The sequence below is a fragment of the Drosophila pseudoobscura genome, chromosome X, assembly GCF_009870125.1.
Source record: "Drosophila pseudoobscura strain MV-25-SWS-2005 chromosome X, UCI_Dpse_MV25, whole genome shotgun sequence".
Taxonomy (NCBI): Eukaryota; Metazoa; Arthropoda; class Insecta; order Diptera; family Drosophilidae; genus Drosophila; species Drosophila pseudoobscura.
The window spans coordinates 25,934,493-25,949,660 of NC_046683.1; the positions used below are offsets into that span (position 1 = coordinate 25,934,493).

At 38.2% G+C, this 15,168-nt stretch overlaps 2 protein-coding genes across 3 annotated transcripts in view; both read right to left on the reverse strand.

The window, feature by feature from the left end:
* Positions 1 to 545: 545 nt before the first annotated feature.
* eIF5 (eukaryotic translation initiation factor 5) lies at positions 546 to 3,376 on the reverse strand. Its single transcript, XM_002137874.3, has 3 exons — positions 3,133 to 3,376; positions 1,572 to 2,048; positions 546 to 1,498 (listed from the first exon to the last, which is right to left on the reverse strand). Exons 1-3 carry the CDS (start codon positions 3,343 to 3,345, stop codon positions 770 to 772), a joined length of 1,419 nt encoding a protein of 472 aa, XP_002137910.1. The 5' UTR covers positions 3,346 to 3,376; the 3' UTR covers positions 546 to 769.
* Positions 3,377 to 3,629: 253 nt separating this feature from the next.
* The window catches only part of LOC26532449 (uncharacterized), an 80,699-nt gene continuing 69,160 nt past the window's right edge, over positions 3,630 to 15,168 (reverse strand). Inside the window, exon 3 of one of the 2 annotated variants that reach the window (XM_033385357.1) lies at positions 3,630 to 3,970. In XM_033385357.1, the coding sequence (XP_033241248.1) occupies positions 3,922 to 3,970 (49 nt within the window). In that variant the 3' untranslated portion in view covers positions 3,630 to 3,921. The remainder of the gene's footprint in view (positions 3,971 to 15,168) is intronic. The other variant, XR_004470723.1, reaches the window with a different exon arrangement.

The following is a 15,168-nucleotide window of genomic DNA, read 5'->3' on the forward strand; positions in this document are numbered from 1 at the left end:
AGTAAAAAAACACCCTTATCCGAGATTGTGATTGATAACTTCAATCAAGAATCATATTTCTTAACGGAGTCAATAACAAAGGAAAACATGACCGTTAACATACAAAAATAGCAAAAAATTTACTTTTGTCGATTTTAAAAGGTTTTCACGTCAAAGTTCGTACGTTTTTATGTCTATTGGTTAAATTAGTTAACTTCCAATAAATTTAGAAAATATCGGGACAGAATTCTATGGAATTCATTTTTTAATTGTATTAACTATTAATTTTTTTAAGCCTGGTCACCACAAAAGTATACATTTCATTGTTCTAGCTAATTTTCACCAACAAAAAAGATCACTGACTTAAATTGTCTATTTTAATGCGGAATCTAAATCGTTTTGATAAATTTTTGGTGTGAACACGCAGGGCCATAATATATATTATTTAATTCAATTTTCAGAACTGCAAAGCCTGCTCGATTTCATTACACATTATTATATAGAAAACTATAAGATTTCCCCAAAAAAGGCAAACAAACCAAAATGTATAAACACAAATTTTTCAATTGGTTTCTATTGCATTCTGTTGAGTTTTTTATTTTGTGTATATATGCAGATGTAATTAAGTTCAATTAACTTATTTTTTATAGCTGGTTAATTTATGCAATGCTTACAATCGAAATTTAGCAAAGCTGTAAATCAAAGGAAAGCAACATCGTATTACTTCAAAGTTTAGAACATTTCCGATTCCGTTTTAAAAAAAACATTGCAGGTGATGTTTTGAGGTTGTCTATATGTCGTCTATATCAATTTCATCTCCTTCCTCATCCTCCTGGGTTTTCTTACTAACGGCAACGCCAAGCCCACGTTCCAAGGATACGGCAACCTTTAATGGTTCAATGCGGGCCCGATCATCGTACTCAATCTCCACGTCAGAATCGCCAGCAGCATCATCATTATTTCCAGAGGAAGAATCTTCTTCTTCGGCATCTTTGAGCCACTGTACAAACGGCTTTACCTTCTCATGTATCTCAGTGGCAATTTTCTTGGAAACATGTCGTTTGCTCACTTTCTGTGCCCAGTCCAGAATCACTTTTTCATCGAGTATGTCCAAATCGTAAAAGATTTTGAAGATCCCGGCGACCTTGCTCATTAGCGTATTCGTATGTAGCTCGACAGTTTGCTCGATGCCGCCAATTAAATAGCGCTGTGCTTTTGGATTATTATGAGTAAAGCGAAGTAACAAGATGCGGTTTTTGCGAACGTCATTAATAATGTTCTCAGTGAACAAAAGCTCAGCGAGAACCAGCGGGGATTTGTTAACTATGTCCAATCGTTCGGCTTCGATCAGCAGCTCCTTGTGTACAGAAACATCCTCCAGCTCTCTTTTGTCACGCTTGTTTTTCACCAATTCATAAAAGATATCAATGCGTTCCTTTTCTGTCTTGTCGTAGTCCTCCGAAATTGTCATGCCCTTAGCACCATCGGTTAGATCTTGTAAGCGCGCGCGTATGGCCTCCTATATGGGTACATAAATTATGAATTCATTAATGGCAGCATTAGTTTGGTTTGAAGCAATTCATGTTTATTACCTTAGATACGTCGACGCTCCAGCCATCATCATCGTCTTCACCTATATTTTTCTCCGGAATGGCCGCGCTTATTTCAGCCTCCGTTTGGCTGGCCTGATTGGGGCCATTGCCGCCGTCCGACTCTCCGCCAGAATTGTTGGCTATTGAGTTGTTACACATGGAGCCATCAGAGTTTTCGTTCTTCTGTTTCTGCTTTTTCGAGCGTTTCCCTTCAGTGAGCGAGGAACCTTGAGCGGCTGGGTTAAGTGATGGTGGATTTTTCACAATGAATGTGTTCACTTTGTGGTTCACCTTAAGCAGACCATGGAAGCCGCATGCCTTGCAGGACTGCGAGATTGTCTGGTTCCTTGCTGATACGGTCAGATTAGTCTCTGGGTTATCGCATTCAGGGCACAAAACAAACTTTCGAATGAAGCCATCCAACAAATCCTGAAGCTTGTTGACGTCATGTGATCCATTAACAATAAACCGTTCATTCTATAAAAAGAGATTTTTTTAGTCATATTTAAATAGCATACAGCCTTCGAAAAAATATACATACATGCAGACAGCGACAAAAGAAAACCGTACTCTGAAATTCGTATAAATTTGTGCTTTCCCTAGTCGGTGGTTTCCGAAAACGTTATTCTATTCGTCTAATTTTTTGTTATTTTGGGTTTTCACTAAATCATTTTCAAACAAATGTCCATAAGTATATTTTATATACTTGCAATCATATAGTTCTACGAGCCGTAATATTATTTACAAAACGTCATTGAGCATCAGATGCTTTCTCACCAGGATTTTGAACCTGATCCTGAGGCTATTTCTTATAACAACACGATCTTTCCTTACCAAATAGCTAAGGATGAAAATCTGTGATATCCAGAATTTTGAAGATACGAGAAAACCGCAAACAGTATATTTTCGAAACTGTGGATGCCACAGATGTTGCGTCCTTTGTGGAGGCGAAAGGGAGCATTCCAAAATTTCGAAATAAACTTGATTCTGTGTGAGATGACAGAAACCTGGTTGATCTAGCTATTTTAGTCTCTGAGAACTTGGCTTTAAGCAAGACGGACAGACAGACATTGCTATATCGACTCGGCTATTGATGCTCATCAAGAATACATATAGTCTCTGCGGTCGGAAAGTCTTCCTTCAGGCTGTTACACACATTCACTTTCACCACAATTTTAATAAACCCGTATACTGTTAGAGTATCGGGTACAAAACTATGCAACACCATATTCACGCTTCAAACCAAACCGACTTTTGATAGATTTAACAATTTGTAATACAAAATTTAATTGTGTAGTGTAATTAGATGAATAGAATAACATTTTCGAATACCACGGATTAGAGAAGGCAAAAATTCATGAAATTTCAGAGAGCGGCTTTTCTTAACGCTGATGTGTGTAAAAATATGCAAATTAACATTTTTCTAATCTAACTGACAAATTAATAAAAATTAACATATTTCTCTAAAACTTTAGTTAAATATACTCATTTTTTCCCCAAGACTGTATATAATCGAGATACACGTCCACTACAAATAGGACTCGAATAATTTTTTGCTTACCTTATGATCGAAAAGTGTTTGAGCGCCCAGCTCACAGCCAAAGTACTTTGTCGGATAGGTGGCCGGACGACCAATAGCGCGTGCAACTTCAGCCATATTAACCAAAACAGTCTTGATGCCGTTGCCTTTTCCTTCTACCTTTGCTTGAAGACGCGGCATTTTATATCGATAAAAGATATCTGTCACACTACGGTTAACGTTGACGGTGGCCATTTCGGAACTTTTTCGGAAAAAATATGTAAAGGCTAATGACCGTTTTTAAAAGCTTATTGTAATTGCTTGTGTTGTACGAGGACCGTCAAGGCAATTTGTTGGCTTTTTCTTTGGCTGTATAGTGATTTCTTTGCTTTTCGTTCCGTTTATAAAATTCTCATTTCTTTGTTTTATTTACGTGGCGGTGCACGTAAATACTTAACTGGGACTGAGTTGAGATCGTTATAGTCTCAGAACAGTTTGGCTTTCTGTGCCGTTTCTTGTGGCGCTTTACTGTCTTTTGATTTTTAACGACTCGGAATGGAACATAAAGTCCTAGAGAGCTGAGTCTTCTTGATTTTGAATTGGAGATTACGAATCAGCTTTTTCGCACCAACAATGATTTTGGGATGTGTATATTTTATTTTTAATGTACGTTTTTTTCAGTATTCTCTGATTTTTTCCAGATTAATATATATACTGTAATTATTTTAGTATATATTTAAATGTATTTTTTTTATATTTTTGTTATAATTAATTGGTGTTTTGTAATTTTTGTAATTATCAGAAGTCTTTTGCCACGGCAAAGTATTCGGCTCACGTGTACCTGAACGGCTGTAACTTTCGATGCCTGTTACTTGAAGTCCTGTTGAGACAGAGAATCATATCAGAACGGTTGTTTAACTTTATCATCATATTAGGTAAAAAGTGCTGCAACCCTGTCAAAGGGTTTCTCATACTTTTAGGTTTAAATTCTTGTTTTTCAATCAAGTCCCATTTTTACACCCAGAGACAACAAAAATCCAATCAATTCCTAAAAAAAAGTACACACCTATTTGGTCTTATTTATATTCATATACTTAGAAACAAATAATATCTAAAATCACACGTTTGTAACGCTTTTTCGACAAATTTGATCAAACGGAAGAAAAAATTAAAATAAAATAAAATAGAAAAATGACATTTACAACCAAAACTTATTCTTTTTCAAATGAGTTAATTTTTTTCTTGTAAACTAAAAACAAATTCAACGTAATTCAGACCTTTTTTTTAAATTAGTAATTAAACAATATTTTGTGGCACCAATCTTAGCAATGGGATCGTGTTATTATGAAACGAGCCTCAAGACTGGTTCAAAAATGTTGAGATAACATCAGAGGAGCAGCAATGCAATGTATTTGGGCTAGAATGTCGGCCAAAGGAGGCGTCTTTAATAAGAAGGTCACCTAGCATTATTCGCAGAGAAATTTTATCCAGTATGGAATCAGTTACTGAGAGAGAAGATGATTCCATCTTTTACGACGATTCTGCACCTTGTCATCGAGCACGCTCTGTAAGTGATTCTTTGATATTTTTATACCCGATACTCAAAATGAGTATTGGGGTATATTAGATTTGTGGTAAAAGTGGATGTGTGTAACGTCCAGAAGGAATCGTTTCCGACCCCATAAAGTATATATATTCTTGATCAGAATCAATAGCCGAGTCGATTGAGCCATGTCTGTCTGTCCGTCTGTCCGTCCGTCCGTCCGTCCGTCCGTCTGTCCGTCTGTCCGTACCCTTCAGCGCCTAATGCTCAAAGACTATAAGAGCTGGAGCAACGATGTTTTGGATCCAGACTTTTGTGATGTCACTGCTACAAAAATATTTCAAAACTTTGCCCCGCCCACTTCCGCCCCCACAAAGGGCGAAAATCTGTGGCATCCACAATTTCGACGATACGAGAAAACCAAAAACGCAGAAACGTAGAGAATGACCATGTCTTTTAGACTGCAGAATCTGAACTGGATCGTATTATTATTATAGCCAGCATCAAGAAAATAATTTCATTTTTTCTCGCCCTGTCTCTCTCTAACACACAGGTAGCATAGGCGGCTTTGCTTAGAGTAAAACATTAGCGCCTAGATCTCAGAGACTATAAAAGCTAGAGCAACCATATTTGGTATCCACAGTCCTAATATATCGGACCGAGACGAGTTTGTTTCAAAATTTCGCCACACCCCCTTCCGCCCCCGCAAAGGATGCAAATCTGGGGATATTCACAAATCTCAGAGACTATTAAAGCTAGAGTAACCAAATTTGGTATCCGCACTTCTGTTAGATCTCAATATAAAACGCATATCTCAAAATTTCGCCCCACCCCCTTCCGCCCACACAAAGGACGAAAATCTGTTGCATCCACAATATGGCAGATTCGAGTAAACTAAAAACGCAGAATCATAGAGAATGACCATATCTATCCGGTTGCTGAATCTGGATCAGATCAGATCATTTTTATAGCCAAAGGAAACAAATCAATTTGCAGTGGCTACGCAGCGCGTGACGTCACGCTCAGACTGATTTTCTGTCTCTCTCGCACGTACTCTTTGTCGTGTCGTTTAATATTAGCGGCGTCTGCCGGAGGAGAGCCATACTGACTTAGTATCGGGTATAACTGTAGAGTTGCGGTGTCCGCAGCAACTCACAACGTTCCCCCTCGTTTATTTTAAGAATGCATTCAACGAGTTTCAATTTTTTTTCAACGACAGACATTTTGAAGCCGGAATAGGACATTAAGTACTTAGATTCGTCATCTAACAGTCCCGGCCCCAATCCGATAGAGAATGTCACTTATGACAGCCAAAATAAGACAGCGGAAGCCAAAAACATAGAGAACAAGCATAGAGTAAGAGGAAATTTTAGAAGAACTTTGTTTTTAATTATGTGAATATGACATCAGTATATACTTTGGTTAGGAATGGATTTATTGACACAATAAATAAATTGTATAAATCGGATAACATTTGTTGAAGAAGTAAAAAATGGAGTAGTAAAATACGCATGAAATATCAGAGTGCGGTTTTTTTTTCCGCTGGGTGTATATACAAAGTCGAAGGGATAGCGATGGTTTACGACAAGAAGACGACGAGTCTGTTCGATGATTAGCTCGAGTCAAGACGGGGTCAGATTGAAGAAGCGGGGGTCGGCTCAAGACGGTGTCGGGTTGAAGAACTACAGATGTGCAAGAAGTAATTGCTAGATCCCGATTAAAGTCAAGGGCAGGTGTGCCAAATTGTACATGCCCTAATGCAAGCGAGAGCGCGACAGATTGATAGATATAGAGAAGGCAAAAGAAAGACGCTAGAGAACGGCTTCATAGGCTGCTGACGTAAGGGATTTATGTATGTATGCATAAATTGTACAATGTGGTACAGTTGGCAGTGCAAACAACAAACAATAATAGGGATTTACTTAACTGCTGCACCACTGGCTATAATCTATGGACTATTGATAATATCGAGCTGTTGGGTAACGCAGGATAATAAAACAAATAAAATGATCTGTTATCATATTTAATTTCTTAGAAATATGAATTAAATTTTTTTTTGTATTGTATTGTATTATTGTATTTATCGAATCTTCTCTCTTGGATACTTTCGACAAGTAGGTAAATCTCAATCTAATACATTTATTTAATTATTAAATTTATTATAATCAGGCAGGCTCCGTTTTTCATTTACTTTTGCAGATTACGTTTTCAGCCAAAACGTTTCGTTTTCGTTTTAAGGTGTTCCATTTTTCACATATTTTTTTTATCGATATGTTACATTTTGAAGTCCGAATTAAATTGGGCGGGAAACAGCTGTGCTCACCCAGATTTTCTGTTGAGCGCATGTTACAAGCACAGTCTGAGCTGTTACATGCACATTTGTGCTGTTATACGCAAAAATTTATTAATTGCCAACGTTCCGATAACCAAATCGGAATGCGTCAGCTGCTTACACCAAAACGAAATTTGTTGTTGCTGTGGCCAATTTTTTCCGAGTCAAATTTTAGGTTGGGTTAAAATAAAATTATTTATAAAGAAAGCACAAGTTAAATTACCCTGATATAGGTATCAAGTTTATGTTAATGCATCAATAAGTCATCTATTTTTTTCCTTTTGCAATTAAGGTTCGTTTTGTTGTATAAAAAGCCGTTTACTTTTCATTTCGTCAACGAAAATGTTTTCGTTTTGAAAACGAAAAAATCTTGCGGAATGGGAAAAAGAGAGCCCCAATTTATGTGATTTCAAAAGTAAATCGGAAAACTTTTGTGAATGTGAAAAACGGAGCCTGGCTGAATATATAATTATTAATTAATTAATTATATTATTATAAAATTCATTACTTAGAGTATTATTTGATGGGGGGAGGTCTTATCACCGGAGTCGTGTATGGCTAGCTTGCTAAGTTAAAAACTGTGCCAGCCTATTCGGATCGGCCAAGAGTTTGATCTGATACTTTACTTTTACTTCGGCGATTTCATCTTTCACAGATTCTACATTTAAGTCTTCATGAATATTTTTATTCCGTATGTACTATGGTGCCCCAGTTATAGTTCTCAGTATTTTCGATTGAGCCTTCTGGATTATTTCTTGATTACTTATGCAAGCGTTTGCCTATAGTTCGAAGTCATATGTCCAAATTGGTTTGAGAACTGCATTTTACAAAAGTACTCTGTATTCCAATTTTAGTTTAGTGGAGAACGGACGTTTATAAGCAAATTTAGAAAACTAGCTTTAAATTTGAATAGATTTCTCTTAGCTTCGATGTGTTTACGCCCAGTGAGCCGTCTATCCAAGTGGACACCAAGGTATGTTACTTCGGAATTTGTGGAATTTTGATGTTGTTCAGTTCCCTGGGCGAAATTCCCAAATAAGTGGCATAAAGTCGATTAAGGCAGATATCGAGCTGAAACTTGGTGTATTTGATAAATATAGCACTCTAAATATTATAACAAAATTTTAAGTTCATTTGACCACGCCTACCCCAATAGCCCATGTATGGCAACAAGGCGTATACGTGATCACAAAGGAAAGTCATAAGAGCTATACAAAAATACTAAAATTTGAAGGGAATGGATTATTCTGTTTGTAATTTTGATGTAATAGTGGTAAATATAAAAATATAAAAAAAATTTTGATAAACAATTCTTATTTTGATCAAATTCTTACTTAATGCCAGGTTCTTTATTAATTTATTCTACTATTTAACTATTTCTAACAATTTACATATGTTAAATTATCATTTAGTTGTTTTGTACAGATAATTCAAACGAATATTGATTTATATCCTCTAAAAGCTCAATGGGATCTCGCGAAAAGGTTTGTTTTTATGTCGAGCTGCCCTCTTCTTAAAAGATATACTTGAGATGAGGGGATCTGATGAGTCCATAGATCATTGGAATACATCCGTCATTCGTATTATTTACCCGCTAATTGTGTCGAGTGTGCATTGGCCGGTCACGCTTGTACAATTTATTTTACGCTTCAGACGCATTTTCCCCAAGACAGCCTACCGGCATCACTGATGCAGTTATTATTTGTGATCCATGAACTAAAATTTTATGGAGAGTTGGTGACATAGGATACCAAGAGTAATGCAACATGTATGATCTAATTCTATCTGATAAATTTTAAAGCCCCGATTGCAAATTTGCAATTAATAGCTATTCAAATAGTATGCAGACTCTCAAGTAACTCCAAATCGAGTTATAAAATTAATGCGAATAATTTCGTATATGAAAAAGCTTTTCTCGCAGTGTTGCCATCGTTCGAGCTTCCGCTTCCATTCTGTTTTGACTTATCCACATGCAATCCCATTTCTTACCACAATCTTCTTTGTGTGTGTGTTTTTTTTTGGCAATCATTTCCAATTTGTCATTCTCGTTTCTTACTTGCCATTTTTTAAACCCCATTCTATATGATATTTTAAGTACCAATTCAAAAATGCGTATCCAAGCATGAAGTGGACTTATCCCATATTGAAAATGCTTAAAGGAATTTGTATCATAACATTCCATAAATTGTTTTGGGCCTGCACCACATATTGAACACAATTAGCAAGATTTTGTGCCCGTTAAAACGTTTAAAACTTTCCCATCTATAAGAAACATGTGAAGGTCGTATGAGACAGTGATCTTCTTTTCATTTGTTTTTTATTCGGATATCCAAATTGCTTTTTTCTGCAAGAATATGATCTTTTTTTCTTTGGCGAATTCCATTTTGAGGGGTCGGCAAAATCTTACAGACTGCGGAGTTCTATTATTCAAGAAAATTGTTCCTGCTTCATCGATAAGCTTCAGAGGTATAACGGTAGTAACAAACAAAGATTGATCAACAGTATCCGGTTCCTTCGTTTAAAATCTTTTTTTATACATACTTTGACCAGTTGATCCATCGCAATTAATTTAATACTAGAATTTCCTTCTAAGTTAGCGAATAACTCCTCCTGTAACATTATTATGCGGCTTGCAGTGTAGTTTAACAAATCTTGCAAGGCAACTTTTGCCATAGTTTCTGTAACAGTTATTCCCTTAGGTCTCAATTGCAATTGGCTTCCTGGACATTTTGGTAGCTTGGGCATATGTCACAATAATGCTGTTTGCTTATTTGACGAATTGTATTATGTAATCGTTTGCTTAAAAAATGTTTCAGCAAAAATTCCAAAGCATCATTGGTTGTTAAAGGTATTGGTTCTAAAATATCGAGCTTTCTTAAAGCTTCAGTAGCGTCGCTTTTAGAAGTGCTAACATTTTTAAGTACAAATGCAGTATCATTTTCATATGATTTCCTGGCTGACATTGTTGCTGCGTTAATTAAAAGTTTGTTATCGTTTTTATTACTGATTGCTTAATGGCAGATGGTTTTCGTTTTAGACGGGGCTCTGCTTCATCATAAGTTAGCTTTGGTCTACCCAATTGAAGACTTTGCGTCTCTTCTTTATTTTCCAAAACAATTTTTATGCGCATTGATAGCCACTGTGAATGCTTTTTATAAATGTGCACACATTTCGGTTGCACTTTTGCAGATTTGAAGAAATATAAATAGCAAAGCTTCTAACTTTCTTAATTTCACTAATGTTTTCGTTGGTCAGTGAGCATTCCGTCAATTGGCAAACTATCCAGTTTGCAAGCGTGGTAGAGTTTCGGCTGTTGTCAATCCATTCGTCTAGCAGCGTTGCATGACAAAACTCAAGCTGATCAAAGTACCGCAAAAGCCGCAAACAAGATTATTACTTACTTTTAATACACATTTCCTACTTTATTTTCGCATACATTATATAACGCACAAACACACAGGTTGGTTTTTACTCCACACAAGAACACATTGGTCTCGTTTTCTTTTTTTTTTTGACAATACAAAACAATTAACATATATAACATAACACATTTTAACACAAAATGTTTTTTGTTATTCAATCTACATAACCGGGCCTTTAAAATCCATATATGGTATCATCTCCGAAGGTCGATGTTGTTGTAAGCATGTAAGCAAAATTATTGGTTAGTGGGAGCACAAAGCTATTTGATGCTTGATTTGGTTTGAAGACGTTTTGCCTTCTCTTTGATGTTGAGAGCCTACTACCCAGTTTCTGCACGTAACGGAGATTTACTCTGAGACTTACTCACTGACTTACACCTGACTTAGCTTCCCAAAGTAGGAATCGTTTGCTGTTTTGGGAGAGTTGCTTCATATAGTATGTTTGGGATCGGGTTTTCCCATCTTCTAGGGCTTTGCGTAGTAGATGGTTGGCTATTTTGAACCGCTCCTTCAAGGCAGGAGATCTATGGGCTTGCCATTCTCGCCAAAGCCTTTTCTTATCGCGTAGCAGCTCTTCAATATGCCTTGGAGCACGACTGCTGTTGTGAATTTGATTACCTGTAACTATTGGAGTGCAGTGTTATGCAGCAAGTAACATTACAGCCACTAATGATGCAACTAATGGGAACTAATTCAGAATGGAAACTTATGTGTATATTTCGTGACTTTTATCAAATCTCTCTTTCTAGAGGTTAAACGAGGGGGAACGTTGTGAGTTGCTGCGTACACCGCAACTCTACATTTATACCCGATACTAAGTTAGTATGGCTCTCCTCCGGTAGACGCCGCTAATATTAAACGACACGACAAAACGACACGAGAGAGACAGAAAATCAGTCTGAGCGTGACGTCGGGCGCTGCGTAGCCAGTGCAAATTGATTTGTTCCCTTTGGCTATAAAAATGATCTGATCTCATCCAAATTCAGCAACCTGATAGATATGATCATTATCTATGATTCTGCGTTTTTAGTTTTCTGGTATCTTCAAAATTGTGGATGCCACAGATTTTCGTCTTTTGGGGGGGCGGAAGGGGGTAAGGCGAAATTTTGAGATATACGTTTTATAGTGAGATCTAACAGGAGTGCGGATACCAAATTTGGTTACTCTAGCGTTAATAGTCTCTGAGATTTGTGAATATCCCCAGATTTTCGTCCTTTGCGGGGGCGGAAGGGGGTGTGGCGAAATTTTGAAACAAACTCGTCTCGGCCCGATATCTTGGGAGTGTGGATACCAAATTTGGTTGCTCTAACTTTTATAGTCTCTGAGATCTAGGCGCTAATGTTTACTCTAAGCAAGGCCGCCTATGCTACGTGTGTGTTAGAGAGAGACAGGGCGAGAAAAAATGAAATTGTTTTCTTGATGCTGGCTTTAAAATTCGTTCTCTTTCGTAAACTAACTTCTCTTTTAGTAACCTATCAGAATGTAAGAGGCTTGCGTAGTAAGCTCAGCATTCTTTTCCGGGATAGTGTTGCATTTGCTTCCCACGTTATTGTGTTTACTGAAACCTGGTTAAAACCGGACATTCTTAGTTCCGAGGTTTTGGCAGGTCGGTACACAACTTTTAGAAATGACCGTTCGTCTCGACGTGCAGGAGGGGTTCTAATTGCAGTGGACTCTTACTTCATGTCAGAACCCTTCACAGTCCAAGTTCAACAGGAACTGGAATTCCTGTGTGTAAAACTGATTCTTCCCGCTTTCGCTATATTCATTACTTGCTCGTATATCCCACCTTCTTCGGATATTTCAATTTATGAGCAGCACTTGTCCGCTTTAACCGCTGTTGCTTCCTCGCTATCTGATAAAGATCGTATGATAGTTCTTGGTGACTTCAACTTGCCAGGAACTGTTTGGTCTTCGGTAAACGAGTCTAGTATCCTAGTGCCCATGTCACGACATGACTTTGTTGACGGCTTGCTTGACCTGTCCCTGTCTCAAGTCAATCATGTGAAAAATTCCTTGGGTCGATTGCTTGATCTATGCTTTGTATCGGATCCGACCATAGTGTTGTTAACCCGAGCCCTTCCGCTCACTATACCTGAAGACGCCTACCACCCTACTTTCGAGGTGTCGCTAGACATAGGACCAACAGTATTGGATCGGTCGAGTAGACTACCTGAACGTGTCCGTTGCTTTCGTAAAGCCGAGTTTGCGAAGCTTAATAACCTAATTAGGGATTTTGATTGGTCCGCTTTGTACTTGTGCACTGATGTCACAAAAGGCACAAACATTTTTTACAATGCTCTTGGCACATTTTTTGATTCTTGTGTCCCGCTTTCTTGTCCGAATAGATCTGGAAAACCCCCTTGGTTTACCAAAGAGTTATCCAGTCTAAAAAACTTAAAACCAAGACTTTATACAAAATTTCAAGAAGTGGGTTCTCCTACTTCTCACTCTCGTTATGTAAAGCTCGGTCAAACTTTTCAGTTCTTAATGCTGAATGCTATAAGGACTACCTATCTCGTTGCAGGATACGTTTTTCTCAGGACCCTAAACAGTTTTACTGCTTCGTAAACAGTATGCGTAGAACGTCCGCACACCCATCCTCGCTATCATTTTGTAATACGTCGGCAAATAATGATCAGGCAATTGCCGATCTTTTTGCCCAGTTTTTCCAAACCACCTATTCTGAGGAACGCTACTCTGGTCAACCGTACACATACGGATTACCGAGGTCGAACGGCATTTTCAGTCCCTTGTTAAATGAATATTCCCTACTTCAAGATCTTCGACTAGTTAAGCCGGTGTTTTCACCGGGTCCAGACGGGGTTCCAGGTTGTGTACTCAGGTACTGCGCCGAGGCTCTGTGTGGACCATTGCTTAAACTATTCACCCTGTCCATTGATTCCTCTTGCTTCCCCCCAATCTGGAAGGAATCGTTTATAATTCCTCTCCATAAAAAAGGTAGCAAGTCTGATGCAAAAAATTATAGAGGTATAGCAAAGTTATCCGCTATTCCCAAATTGTTTGAGAAGGTTTTAACTCCGCACTTGCAACATCTCTGCAAGTCACTTATATCTCCAACTCAGCATGGATTTATAAGGCGGCGATCAACCACCACGAACTTGTTAGAGTTTACCTCTTTCATTATTAAAGGCTTTCAAGGTAACTTACAGACGGATGTTATTTACACCGACTTTAGTAAAGCATTCGAATCTGTAAACCATTCCCTTTTAGCACATAAACTTGACCTTTTAGGGTTTCCGCCCAACCTCCTGAGATGGATTTCTAGCTATCTTTGTTCTAGGTCTCAAAGAGTCCTCTTCAAAAACTCCCTCTCTTTACCAGTAAAGGTTTCTTCGGGAGTACCACAGGGCAGCCATCTAGGCCCCTTACTCTTCACACTCTTTATTAATGACTTGCCTTCAGTACTTATGTATGCGGATGATGTTAAACTCTGTGTCCAGTACAAGGACATTTCATTTCATTCTCGCTTGCAATCCGATCCCAATAGCTTTCAGTCATGGTGTTGTGCAAACTTGTTACACCTTAATGCCTCGAAATGCAAAGTTATGACATTTCATCGTTCTAACCCTTTGTTGGCTCCCTACACCCTATTTGGGGGTTCTCTTGAGAGAATTACGCTGGTGGATGATCTGGGTGTTATGTTAGATCCCAAGTTAAAGTTTTCCGAACACATTTCTACCATGGTAAATAAGGCCATGGGCGTGCTTGGGTTTATAAAGAGGTGGTCAAAGGAATTTGACGACCCCTATATAACAAAGACTCTCTATACCTCGCTTGTTCGTCCGATCTTAGAATACGGCTCCTGTGTATGGTGCCCTCAGTACAAAGTACACCAGGACCGTATAGAATCAGTACAGAAAAACTTTTTACTCTATGCTCTGCGGGGCCTTAACTGGGATGCGGGTGTAAGAGTCCCATCTTACTCTAGTAGACTATTATTAGTAAACCTCCCATCCTTAGTTAACCGTAGAAAAATGCTTGGTGTGATATTTATGCACAACTTGATCAGGGGTGACATAGACAGCCCTGATCTGTTGAGCCGCATAAACTTCACGATTCCTATTAGACTGACTAGAAACTTTATACCGTTGTTCCTTCCACTTTGTAGATCGAATTATTCCTTGCATGAACCGTTTAGGGTCTTATGCTCGGATTATAATTCCTTCTACCATATTATATCCTCCACTAATTCTCTTCCTCTTATTAAATTACTAATCCCTACACACCTTTCTAGTAATTAGTAATTGTAGTGGTATTTGTATTTTGTATTTTATTGCATGCTTAATTTCTTAATAAGTTTAGTACTAATTTTCCTCGAAGGTTAGTCTAATATCTTTCTTGCATGCTCGCGTTTGGTTCGGCTACGCACCGCGCGTCATGCGGCAGCGCCCCTCGGTCGGTTGGGCGGGAGGAGGGCTGCGTTTTGCCTGGGATCCGCGCGTAACAGCCTTCTGCTGGTGTCACACGGGCCACTTGACGGTGCAGTAATTGCATCGCCTCTTGTTAGATGCAGTCATTGCATGTCAACGTCCAATGTATAATAATAATACGATCCAATTCAGATTCTGCAGTCTAAAAGATATGGTCATTCTCTACGATTCTGCGTTTTTGGTTTTCTCATATCTTTAAAATTGTGGATGCCACGGATTTTCGTCCTTTGTGGGGGCGGAAGTGGGCGGGGCGAAGTTTTGAAATATTTTTGTAGCGGTGACATATCACAGAAGTCTGGACCCAAAATATCGTTGCTCTAGCTTTTA

Coding starts and splice junctions, on each gene's coding strand:
- eIF5 (XM_002137874.3), bottom strand. CDS start 3,345: ATGGCCACCGTCAACGTTAACCGTAGTGTGACAGATATCTTTTATCGA. Junction 2,049..3,132: donor AAACACTTTTCGATCATAAG/GTAAGCAAAAAA, acceptor CTCTTTTTATAG/AATGAACGGTTTATTGTTAA. Junction 1,499..1,571: donor GGAGCGTCGACGTATCTAAG/GTAATAAACATG, acceptor GTACCCATATAG/GAGGCCATACGCGCGCGCTT.